This window comes from Cydia pomonella, chromosome 18 (genome assembly GCF_033807575.1).
Source record: "Cydia pomonella isolate Wapato2018A chromosome 18, ilCydPomo1, whole genome shotgun sequence".
Lineage (NCBI taxonomy): Eukaryota > Metazoa > Arthropoda > Insecta > Lepidoptera > Tortricidae > Cydia > Cydia pomonella.
In genome coordinates this window covers 19,526,818-19,538,843 of record NC_084720.1, presented here as the reverse complement: position 1 = coordinate 19,538,843, position 12,026 = coordinate 19,526,818, and the positions used below count along the sequence as shown (strand labels likewise).

The 12,026-nt window shown below is 41.1% G+C and overlaps 4 protein-coding genes across 4 annotated transcripts; 2 read left to right on the top strand and 2 right to left on the bottom strand.

Moving 5' to 3' along the window:
• Window positions 1-5,100: 5,100 nt before the first annotated feature.
• LOC133527473 (dolichyl-diphosphooligosaccharide--protein glycosyltransferase subunit DAD1) lies at window positions 5,101-5,664 on the bottom strand. Its single transcript, XM_061864499.1, has 2 exons — window positions 5,389-5,664; window positions 5,101-5,285 (listed from the first exon to the last, which is right to left on the bottom strand). The coding sequence occupies exons 1-2, from the start codon at window positions 5,594-5,596 to the stop codon at window positions 5,155-5,157; spliced, it is 339 nt and encodes a 112-aa protein (XP_061720483.1). The 5' UTR covers window positions 5,597-5,664; the 3' UTR covers window positions 5,101-5,154.
• A 117-nt stretch (window positions 5,665-5,781) lies between these two features.
• Window positions 5,782-6,697, top strand: LOC133527472 (proteasome subunit beta type-1). Its single transcript, XM_061864498.1, has one exon. It carries the CDS (start codon window positions 5,901-5,903, stop codon window positions 6,597-6,599), a length of 699 nt encoding a protein of 232 aa, XP_061720482.1. The 5' UTR covers window positions 5,782-5,900; the 3' UTR covers window positions 6,600-6,697.
• On the bottom strand, window positions 6,687-10,381 carry LOC133527448 (trafficking protein particle complex subunit 11). The gene has a single exon (XM_061864464.1). It carries the CDS (start codon window positions 10,106-10,108, stop codon window positions 6,797-6,799), a length of 3,312 nt encoding a protein of 1,103 aa, XP_061720448.1. The 5' UTR covers window positions 10,109-10,381; the 3' UTR covers window positions 6,687-6,796.
• A 139-nt stretch (window positions 10,382-10,520) lies between these two features.
• On the top strand, window positions 10,521-11,788 carry LOC133527469 (SAP30-binding protein). The gene has a single exon (XM_061864494.1). It carries the CDS (start codon window positions 10,670-10,672, stop codon window positions 11,525-11,527), a length of 858 nt encoding a protein of 285 aa, XP_061720478.1. The 5' UTR covers window positions 10,521-10,669; the 3' UTR covers window positions 11,528-11,788.
• The last annotated feature ends 238 nt before the right edge of the window (window positions 11,789-12,026 follow it).

The window sequence follows — 12,026 nt, the reverse complement described above, 5'->3', positions numbered from 1 at the left end:
ATTAATGGGCCTACTTATTACCAGTTCGCCGGACGATATCGGCAAAGTTATTCGCAAAAGCTTACGATCGCGAATAACTGGCTAGATATCGAAGGCTCTGAAAAACGCCCGTCATTTTGTAAGCATAACCCTTTTCCGTGCAACAGAGACTTTCTTACACCTATAAGTCTGTATCTTTAGGTATTTAAAAAAAGGTAAACAAGATCTACCCTCAAATGGCTCCTTAAGTTGAGGGTAGATGAAAACATTACATGATCAAATAAAGTACGTTTAAAGTCAGGTCCTTCAATGACAGATCCAGGCGGTTTTGTATTTGGTTGGTTAACCAATAAATATTAAAACTACCCGAAAATGTACAAATTGTTTGTTTACCTTTTTTTAAATACCTAAAGATACAGACTATATGTGTTGACATTGTTTAACCCTTAAATGCATAGTGATGTATGCAGCCTACACAACAATAAACATATAATTTTATACATAATTAGATGAAATTGATTTAGTTCTGTATAATTATTAATTATTTCGATCGTAAATTAATACACTTTCAGATGTTTTATTCAAATTTGCGCAGTACTTTAAAAAAAATAGTTTTAAGACGAAATGGCAGAAAACCTGGAAAAGTTGGTAATTTTTAGTATGTGATTTAGGCGGTTTATTCGAGGTTTGCAATTATTTTCTATTTAATATCTTTATGATAGCTAGGTATATCACAAATAGTTTATCTTTCTGATAGTAGTATGATTTTTCATGATTTAGCCTTTTAGCCTTTAGAATTCTAACACTTATTTAGCAGTGAAAATCGATGATTTAATTGTTGTTATTATTTTTCCCAGAAACAGTAAACAATTATGTAACACATATATTAATTTCAGGCAAAAAGAAAAAAAAACATGCATTTAAGGGTTAAATATGACGTCCATAGACTGTAAACGAAAGACTCATAAATGGGTCCTAAATTATGGTCAAAATGACGGGCGTTTTCCCGAGCCTTTTTCCTTGCTGATATCGTCCGGCGAACTGGTAATCAGTGGGCCTCTTAACTCTGTTCTTAAAACTTTGGACTGGCGATTAAACCATGCTGCAGCGATATAGGATTCATCAACAAGAATTATTTTAACTGGTCGCCACAAAGCTTAGCCTTGAATAAAATGTGCTGGGGGCCTAGCCAAGATGACAAATGTATATCGACAAACGCCAAACGGAAAGAAAAATGTATTGGATGACAGATGCTACGAAATGTCATGTGACTATTTTCATTCATACATTGTTTCTATTGGCGTTCTCTATCTGCGATTGTAATCTTGGCTAGACCCCCTGTTGCGAAAGTATCACAAACCAGTTGTAAATTAAAGTTATTTGAAGTTGTATTAACTAATATTATTTCTGAGTTATTCAGCAACTCGAACGGTACAATGGTGTAGCGAAATGTTTGAATCTTATTTTAAATATGCGCCTCACATATTAATTCAAATTGTATGGTATGTTATACTTAGAACAGCTAAATTTTAAAAGCGTGTTTGCCAGGAAAATATAATTTTAACACCTATCCAATAACATATCGTTCATGATAACTATCTTTATGAATATTGGATACAGGTCATATCAGTTGTCAAACTGCCTGCCTGCTTATTAAATAATAATAATAATAATAATAATAATATGGTCATTTATTCACTTGTGCGGCTGTTGGAAATTACATAACCATAACCAAAAAGTTCTCATTTGGTAAACCAACTTTAAATCTCAGAAATGCATTATACTAAAAAAAAAAATTTTCAAACAACATAAGTATTAGAAATTCATATCTGGTTGGAAGTTGGCGTGCCAAGTAAGACGGAATGCATAATTATGTCTTGACTTTATTTTCATAATACACAGTACAGTTGATACAAATATTGCACCTCCAATACGACCGACGAAGAAACTGGCAGATATTCGGGATGTTTCAAAGGCTATCGGTATCAATAAGGACGATTTCTAATTAAATTATTATGGTGGCAACATCCTACTGACTACTCAAAATTAGAAAGTATCCTTTAGCTTGGAAATGTCAGTTATCTTTAGAATATGTGACCTTTTTTAAACTTTTGTGATATTTTAATTAGTTTTAACAAAATAATATTAACGTTATGTAATGGCACAATCAGTGTCCCAGTTAGTGAATGCATTTTAATTTATAATCTCTAGAGACATGCGTAGACCACTGTCGACACAATTAATTTACCGTTGATAAGCCTTATTGCGTTGAAATAAGGTCTACCACCGATCATTAGCTGTCTCTGTCAGTACATTGACCTTCCTGATGAGATTGTATGAGAATATGTGATTGAGCCATTACATTACTTACGGTAGTGTTTATGAAAAGATCGGAACCGTTATCTCGCTGCGTGCTCGTGACGTCACGATGGTGTATTCCCATTTGTCGATGGTGTATACATGAGGCGGGGACAAACGGGAATAAGTTATATAAAGAGGCCTACCGCGAAAATCGAAGTTCGTCAATTGCGGGCATTTTTCTCTGTCACTCTAATTACGTCTTAGTAAGAGCAAAAGAGAAAGATCTTTGCGAATTTCGATTTTCCCGGTAGGCCCCCTGTTTCCATCTGTGCCCGACGGGGATAAAAAGAGGATACACCGTCACGACTCGGGCGTTGATTTGGCCCCAGGCCTTGTTGCTTTTAGCGGCAGAAAGTTTATTTTTCTAAGTATTTGAGAGTGTATTTTTATATTGACAATGTATAAATTTCGCGTCCATATTAACGAAATGTTGATCATTTCTTTCTACTCATCATACTAGGTGATTTTGCGGTCATGATACCGAACATCAAAAATGTATTAAAATGGTCATAACGAACAAGCTATCCATGGTACCAATATGAAAATCGTGGAAAAAAAACCTACTCATGTGCCCATACGTTTTGCCTACTTCAGGCCTTCAGGGTGTTCATTAAATTTTTTCGCGATTATGTGGCTATTCCCATGGGGATATTGGTCTAGCATAACCTCAAAACTCATTTTTGACATTCAGGATCAACCGCAAAATCACCCAGTATTATTTATTTAAGTTTTTTTGTGGCAGCAGATAGTGCAGGTCTACAAGTAATATGTTGCACTCACTGTCCGACATGTCTCCACTTACCGCTTTACCGCGACATGTCAAACTAAATGTTGTTGTGGGTAAAAATGTTGGGCCCGTGTTAGAGGCTCCGAACTAATACCATTTTTAACACCTCTTTGGACTTGATGTTGAATAGTTTTAGTATTAACAGTTTTTTTAATATAGACTATTTTTAATCCTGGGTTTTATATGGAGCAAATTTCAATAACATTTAAAATGTAAAAACTGAAATAATGTACTCTTTTTTTTACACATATTTATAGTAATATTCTTTCAAATGTATCTATACACCGTGGACCAATTAAACCCGACAGATTTTAGCCACGCATTCTTGAGGTCATAAGGAGTAAAAAATGTTATATGAGTTTTGGTCAAAGGCAAACTAATTTTGCGTGTTTTCTACACAAGACACGTTATTTATTTTAACATCATAGCGAAAAAAATAAACATTACAAGGAATAAGTAAAGTTTTTTGTTATTTACAGACAAAAATTGTGTTTCCTTTAAAACTTTTTAATGTCTGTCAGTATCAGTAGGTATGTCTAAACCAAGTCACATACTGGCAGCGCCACAGCTAAAAAGGCGTTTTTCACTAAGTTATTACAGAAACAAATTTTCAAAAACAACAATCTCTTTCATTTCTAAAACAAGATGATTACAGGAAATTTTGTTTTACATTTTAGTCTCTAAATGCGGTCAAGAATAGACCTTTAAAATCTGTCAGGTTTAATGGCCCATGCTGTATAAAACCCAGTTTTAAAGTTAAATAGGTACATATGTTATTATTATTTACTTTCATCACGTTTTTATGATGCTTGAAATGTTTTTAGTCCAATTGGACATTACTATCCCATATGCCCTAAGCGTAAAAAAGTAGGTTTCAAAAGACTATCTATAAGTTATATAAAGATTTAGGCTCCAAATTCTTTCATTGTGTATTATATCAGATTGATTTATAATTATAGATTATTTAGTACTTAAAATTGTCGGCATTCATTTACAGCTAGCCCTTTGATTTATTTACAATTATCTTTAAGGAATATTGTTTGAATAATTATTGTAAAATTGATTCAAGACTAGTCAAAGAATAAAAATAATTCAAATGAACTTGTTTTTTGCTACCTACCCAATTTCTTCCCAGTTTTTGCATTAACCTTTTGAATACTTTATGTCATAAACACAAACATCACTCAAACGCTAAGCGGTGCAAGGGAGATAATGTAAAAATAACTTGAAAGTGTAAGGGTTACTTTAACAGCGTCTGCCATAACACCTATAGTTGTCCTTGGTGCTGTGGGCATGACAAGTAACAAGGACTGTAGGTGTCCTTGGATAGGTTAACATTCCAATCCATTTTACCACTTACAAATAGACTACAATATCTACAAGTTACATAGGTTAAGATAAGGTTTACAATAGACAAATATGAAACTAAGAGGTGCCCTATCTTGCAGGCAGGCAGAAGCTAGTCTAATATAAAAAAAATATATTTATTTATAAAAAATTGTAAAGGTGAACTTAATGCCAGAAGACATTCTTTACCAGTTAACCCTTTTGCAAGTAATTTCACACTGAATCTAATCTGTGCAGTCACTTCTACATGACCAAGTGCATGAAATTAACACATTCACTGCCAGACAAACAACGGTGCACTACCCCAGAAACCAGTGGTCTATAGCTGCGTACAAAACAACCCGCCCAGCGTTGCCAGACAAACAACGGTGCACTACCCCAGAAACCAGTGGTCTATAGCTGCGTACAAAACAATCCGCCCAGCGGGTTGTCCGGCATCTGAACAAAGTTCACGAGCGCCCACCAGGTGGGTTCCCGGCAGTGAATGTGTTAACAAGCACAAGTGGCTCTGTAAGGTAATAATTGATATTGTTACTGTTAGTCTTGTAAGATATTACTGTAGGAGATTGTACCCAACAATCTGCCCCCTATATTACTGAAGTTGTGTTGATGAAAATAAATACGTGTTAGATATTATAACATGTATTTCTTAGAAAATATAAAATTAATTATAAATGAACTTAACCTATGAAGTTGACGACTACAATGTGCAAAACAAGGTGAGCGAATATGAAGTCAGCGAAGCCGCGCTCTGCACTCAGCCCTTGGAATTCGTTCTTGTTTTCGGGATTCACCTGGAGCCTCAAGCAGACTGAAAACAGATAAACAAGAGGGCTTAAGTGGAGTCAATTGATCGTAATGTACCAACTTACAAACTTGTTATTTAACTTAGAAAAAAATACGTATAAACTTACCGGCGAGCACGAACGAGCTGACGGTGGAGATGAAGCCGCTCAAGAAGGAATTGAACGGAAATGTGCCGACTAGGCAACAGTACACAAACTGAATCACAGCGGTCAAGAAAATGTACAGGAGGTAAGCGTCGATAATTTTCAGCTTCTTGGATGTCTTGGTGGTGTACTCTTGGTACAGTTTGGGAATTACGGACATCAGAGAGGTCATTTTCTTGGATTTTTGACGAATTTGTGAATAAAGTCGGCTTTCTCAATAAACTTAAATACACGTCAGCCACAAATCATAGACATTTTTTTTTGTTTTTATCTGATGTCAAAAGTTATGTTTGAGATATGTTTATAATCATCACAAAATAAGAAATAAAATCCCACGGAAATAATTTTTAATGGCAATACTTCTTTAAGTGTCAAATTTGCAATAGCTGCTTGTGCGTGAATTTTGCATGTCATCGAATTAAACAAAGTTTTGTACTCATTTCAATAATCCAATTAAATTTTAATTTAAAACAACAATGTTGAACGTCCAAGGCAACTTCCCTGAGTACGCGGTACCCGGCGCCGTGCAGCATCGCTTCGAGCCGTACGCCGACAACGGCGGCAGCGTAGTCGCGATCGCCGGCGATGACTATGCGGTGATCGGAGCGGACACCCGGCTGAGCACGGGCTTCTCCATCTACACACGCGAGCAGAAGAAGCTGTTCCAGTTGTCGTCGCGCACGGTGCTGGGCGCGACGGGCTGCTGGTGCGACACGCTGACGCTCACGAGACTGCTCGCGGCGCGCATGCAGATGTACGAGCAGGAGCACAACAAGCCCATGACGACGCCCGCGGTGGCGCAGATGCTCTCCACCATGCTGTACTACAAACGGTTCTTCCCATACTACATCTCTAATGTTCTGGCTGGCTTGGACGGAGAGGGCAAGGGTTGTGTGTACAGCTACGACCCCATCGGGCACTGCGAGCGCTCCAACTACCGCGCCGGCGGCTCCGCGGGCGCTCAGTTGCAGCCCCTCCTTGATAACCAGATTGGTCTGAAGAACATGCAAAATGTAACTGAAGCACCTCTGCCTAGGGAAAAAGCTCTAGCTCTCGTCAAGGATGTATTCATCAGTGCGGCGGAGAGAGACATCTACACAGGGGACAGCATTTATATCCTCATTATCACAGCAAATGGTATTCAAGAGGAGAAATTTGCTCTGCGTAGAGATTAAGTACTATTACTATATTACAAAATAATGAATGAAAAATTGTATTGTATGCAAACCTTGTGATAGGTATTTTTAAATAAATAACATACATAACAAAATAACTGCGTTTATTATTTAAATAATAAGGTAACTACAATAAAACTAGATATTTGTTTAATTATGTACATTCCAATAAAAACGAAAGTAACATCTCATAGATTTTATTTCTTGTACTTAGGCATAACAAATATATTATCAGGAAAAGTTTTGTCGAACATCTCCCGGAGCGCATCTTGTCCAGGGTGGTCACCTACTAGCGCTGCTTTTAGTCTCGGGGGTGACGTGTTCCCGGCTACCAGTGGGTGGATGTTGTAACACACCTCTACACAGTCGCCTGGAGGCACAGTAACAGACAGCTTCCTATACCCCGAGAACATGTAAGCATCAGACCCTTCAACTGTTAGCATGAGCCTCACTGGGCTGTTTGACTTTCCATACAATTTGCACTTAAGTGGAACTGAAGTCTGTAGCTCTACTACTTCGGGATATTTGACTTCTATGGCTATGGGACACTCTTCAATAGGCAGGCTGGATAAGGCAGTACTGCTCATCACACAGTGCCCGCTTGTGTTACTTTTCCGCCTCCACTTGATATTATACAACCCCACCCTAGTGGGATGATCTTTAGGCTTGTACTTCGCCTGAATACAAATAGCGTCCACAGCCGTATTTTTCTCCGCCACTTCTAAATTACTAATGCAAGACTGAGGTTTAATTTCATCAGCGTATTTGAAACAATCAACTACTTCTAGTTCCGTATCTACTATCACCAGATCCCAAGGACTTAGGATTTTAACATTAGGCATGACAATAAGAGGGTCATCTATGAAGCACTTAGAGATAGGTTTGAAGTTCATAGTGACGAAGTTTGTTGAAACTTCAAAAGGCTTCACTACAGGTATTTTTGTCATAAAGTCCTTGACACATTCTAGCTTGGAGACTTCTGGAAGATCAATGAAGTATGAGACTTTTATTTGGACAGTGGTTGTGGAAGTTCTGTTAGTCTTCATGAAGAATGTGCTGGAGTGTGTGGAGGACTTATCAATGCTCCCGGGCGATATCTGGAGAGGCTGGGTCTGAGGTTGTCCCTCTATAAGGCTCAACTCGGTGACCGCCTCAGGGTTCTGGTTATCAGGAGTGCTAAGCAAGGAGACAGTGATTTTGACGTCGTAAACGGACGTGTTTTCGTCGTTTGTTATGGTGAAGGTGGAGGGGAACCACTCGCCCTGCAGTGCGGGGCTCTGGTTGCTGACGCTGTTGGACAGGCGGCACTCGCGCGCCACGATGTGGGCGATCGTCGAAGGCACGACGCTATCGAATTCGTAGTCAGCTTTAGGACTGTGAATGAAGTGTAGCAGCTCTGGGTGGATGGCTGTTTCCATGTTCTTATTCTCTTCCATTTTAAAGTTCAAGACGATTTTCCGTTTCTTATCATTGTCTAATGCAAAGGAAATATTTTTGATCGTAATTTCAGAGCCGTTGTCCTTGGAGTTGCATTTGAATTGGCACAAGAACCTCTTTACTTTCCCTCCTTCTAGAGTAATGGTATTGCCGCTGCCCGTTATGGGAATCTCGATAGTTTCCGTGCGACTCGAAAGTGTAACTAGAGCTTTCTTGACCTCGAGCGTCGTAGCGTAAGAGAGTCGCACGTAAACTTCGATTTCTATAGTTTCGTCCATTTTATATCTCTGCTGGGTGAACTTGGGTTTGACCTCGAGGACGCTGGATATGTTCGCCATGTCGACGTTGACGGTAAACGGTTCGCGCTCGGCTGCTGCTCGCCAGAGCTCGGCAGCGCGTGCTGCGGCCGCCGTTGGCAAGTCCGGCTCTGCCAAGGGAACATCCAGATTAAGCACAGCCATGATATTCTTGAAGATCCTGTCCTTATCATTGTTTGGCACTTGAATGTGTTTAGACAAGGCTTCAAGAGACAGTTGGATGTAGTCCTGCACCACAGCAGAGAGATACGCGCACTGCAGTGCGCGATTCAGTACGTGTGATGCGAGGAACCACCAACGCTCGCGCCGGTAGTCCCACAACATGTGGCTGAGCAGCGTCAGTGCCTTGCCATAGTCCGCGCAGTAATAGTACTCATTCGCCATCTCCACCACAAGCTGTTTTCGCATGCGCGGCGAATGGAACGTCTTGAACTGCGAGATAGCGCTGCCAAGAAAACTGATGACTACTGTAGAGTGATTGAAGATCCTTTCATTATATTGCAGGGCCTGTACAGCTGCTTGCTCTCTCTGTGGATCGTGAGGATCGGCACTGAGACGACCAGGCCTCCATGGCCTCTGCCCGTAAAACTCTACAATACCTTCTAAAGGATCGGGCGGAGGAGGATACTGGGTTGCCTCGGCACAAACTGAGCGCATTGCTTGTCTTCTCTTCACTGTGAACTGAGCCGCATACTGGTAATAGAAGCCTGGGTGTTGTGATTGTATAGCTGGAAGCCCTGCTCGTATTGCTTCATCAAATAACTCTCCAAAGGCACTATACTGTCTCGCAATCCATGCATAATGTTCAAACAGCAGCTCTGTCGGGCCAATTCTATTTTTATACCTCTCAATGTGTGTTTTGAGCTGTGCTATAGCATCTCTTGCCATATTTAAGGCAAATAGTAGTTTACAGAGCTTGTAATTGATATAACCAGCCACAGTTCTCACTTCATGCATGTTGGTGTCTACTGCTCTGGTTTCCAGCAGGTTGTTGTAGGCATGAAGATAGTGCTTGTGTGCAGTGCTCAGGTCCTGCTTGAGTTCATTCAAGAAGCCTAACTTAAATTGGTGCCTCACAAAAAGATACTGATGTGTGGTCTTGTTCAGGTGGTCTCGGTGCTGCTTTATGTTTTTAGTTTCATGATGATAGTAGTTCTGTGCAATATCGTAGAATGCGTTTTCGAGTCGCACTATGTAGCCCATGAGATGGTCATTGTGGGGTAATACAAAAAGTGCCTTTGACTGAATTTCGCAGGCGGCACAGAGGGCCTGCGCGCGCTCAGCGCCCAGCATGTACTCGGAGGGCGGCGGCGTGAGCCCGTCCTGCACCACGACCACGGCGACGCGCGTGGCGTGACCTTCCACAGCCGCGCGAATGCTCTGCACTCGCGACGCGCACTCAATAATCTTCTCGTTCCACTGGGGGTCATTCCACTCCATGTCATAGAAAATCACGACGACGGAGGGCACTAGCGCCACTCGCTTATGAATCCAGTTCTTCTTGAGTATGCCCTTGGGAATGTACCACTCATATGAGTTCCGCTTTGGCTTGACTACGGGAAACTCGAATGTATTCTGCAACAGCTTGAAGCGCACGGCGGCGCGCTCGGAGCGGCGGTTGTTGCTGAAGGCGTCCCATACGGCCTTATGCACGGCGTTGTTCACTGTGTCCAACCCTGAGAGTCCCACCAACGCCAGGGGCTTCAAAATGATCTCGGGCGGAAACTCCGTCGGATCACTCGGCTGCGTCGCCATCTCGCTGCTGTTGTGTAACTACTACCGACACATTAACTTAAACGATCACTAGCCTATCACTGTTTACACGTCTCACTAGAAGCGTATCATTATTTTTCATCAATAATTTCTAATTTCTACATTCTCCAACACCTCCATCATTCGTCAAATTGACAGTCAGCAGCGGGCTTACCGCAAACACCGAATTTCGCGATTTCCGGGGATCTTTCTCCGTCACTCTAAATACGCCTTAATTGAAGTAAGCGAGAAAGATGCCTGTAATTTGCAAACTTCGGTATTCGCGGTAGGCCCTCAGTAATGCGTTCCGTTCTACAACAACTGAAAAAAACCGAAATCCGCACTGCGACAGCTGTCCTTACTATGTTATGTTACTGAACGAAATCAGTGATCATCCTTTTCAATGCAATTCCTAAACGCATTAAAAAAAGTTTGTCAAAGTGTTTGCATGTTTGACGTTCACGTTAACATATTTTGTCATGGCATTTTACTATTTTTTTAAAAACTTTATGTAAAATTGCCTAAATGTCCTCATTGTGTTTTACTCTCAAATATTAACTCACCATGACGTCCCAAGCCTTAGCTTCTCTCACAGCGACGTATACTGATTCCGAGGGCGAGGAAGACATCGAGGAGCAGACCCCCGAGAAGGATGAGGCCAGAACTCACTCTGCGCCGCCGAGTCCGCGGCGTGCCACGGACGGCGACGGCCCGGCGTCAGCGCCTATCAGCCCCAAGAAGCAGCTAGTGTCCTACGTGGACGAAACGATGGTGTCGGACGAAGAAGCGCTTTCTCCCGCTCCAGGCAGCCAGGACGACATGCGGCGCCTCTCCATGGAGACGGACACGGACGAGGCGGTGCCGCGCTCCGATCCCGATGACTCGCAGGACGGCGCCAGCATTCCCCCCGAGCCCCCCGGCAAGTGCCCAAAGGAGCTCCAAGAAACGATTGCCAAGTTCTACAACCGTATGCTCACAGAAGGTCTTGACATGAACCGAATAATCCAGGATAAGAAAAACTTCAGAAATCCTAGTATCTATGAGAAACTTATTCAGTTTTGTGATATCAATGAACTGGATACAAACTATCCACCTGAAATCTATGACCCTTTGAAATGGGGTAAAGAATCTTACTATGATGAGTTGGCTAAGGTACAAAAGCTAGAAATGGACAGGAGAGAAAAGGAAAAGAAAGAAAAGCTAGCTAAGATAGATTTCATATCTGGAGTGGCCAAGAAATCAGAGAGTGATGATGAGAAGAAGCGGAAATCAAAATGGGACCAGGCCGCACCTAATGTTGGATCCAAACCAACCATAAAACAGCCTGGCCTGCTGCAGCAGCCGCTCACTAGCAATGTAACCGGTACCAAAGGGACAGTTATATCTGCTTTTGGATCTTTGCCTAAGAAACCTAAAATCTGATTGCATGAATAATGTATTTGAAAATTGAACTGTGCAGTGTGAGGTTAGACTTTTCAGCACATTTATGAGACAAATAGCTTGGGCGGTGGGTGCATTCAGGGCCTGCACATAGCACATGTCAGGGTTCACCAGGGGCCGCCGGCATCTGCACCACCAGTACTTGTAAATGTAAATGCCTGTGGAGAACTAACTGTGGATACCTTTATTGTAATTCTCTGCTTTATGTCTTTTTCATAAGTATTAAATATTTAATAGAATCAATGTTTTGTTTTTAGTTTCTATCATACTGATTACTACTTCATTTAATATGTTATCACTAACATTGCATATTGGAATTAGATACTATGTTACTACTATCAACTCAACTGATATTAGAAGGATATTACATTTTACTCAATTTAATATTAACATTAACAATGTAATATTGCGGTCATAGATGGTAGGATCAACCATTTGGTGATCAGATCTCTGCTATACACGTGCGCCCGTAAGAGATAGA

Coding starts and splice junctions, on each gene's coding strand:
- LOC133527469 (XM_061864494.1), top strand. CDS start 10,670: ATGACGTCCCAAGCCTTAGCTTCTCTCACAGCGACGTATACTGATTCC.
- LOC133527473 (XM_061864499.1), bottom strand. CDS start 5,596: ATGACCTCTCTGATGTCCGTAATTCCCAAACTGTACCAAGAGTACACC. Junction 5,286..5,388: donor CAGCTCGTTCGTGCTCGCCG/GTAAGTTTATAC, acceptor ATCTGTTTTCAG/TCTGCTTGAGGCTCCAGGTG.
- LOC133527472 (XM_061864498.1), top strand. CDS start 5,901: ATGTTGAACGTCCAAGGCAACTTCCCTGAGTACGCGGTACCCGGCGCC.
- LOC133527448 (XM_061864464.1), bottom strand. CDS start 10,108: ATGGCGACGCAGCCGAGTGATCCGACGGAGTTTCCGCCCGAGATCATT.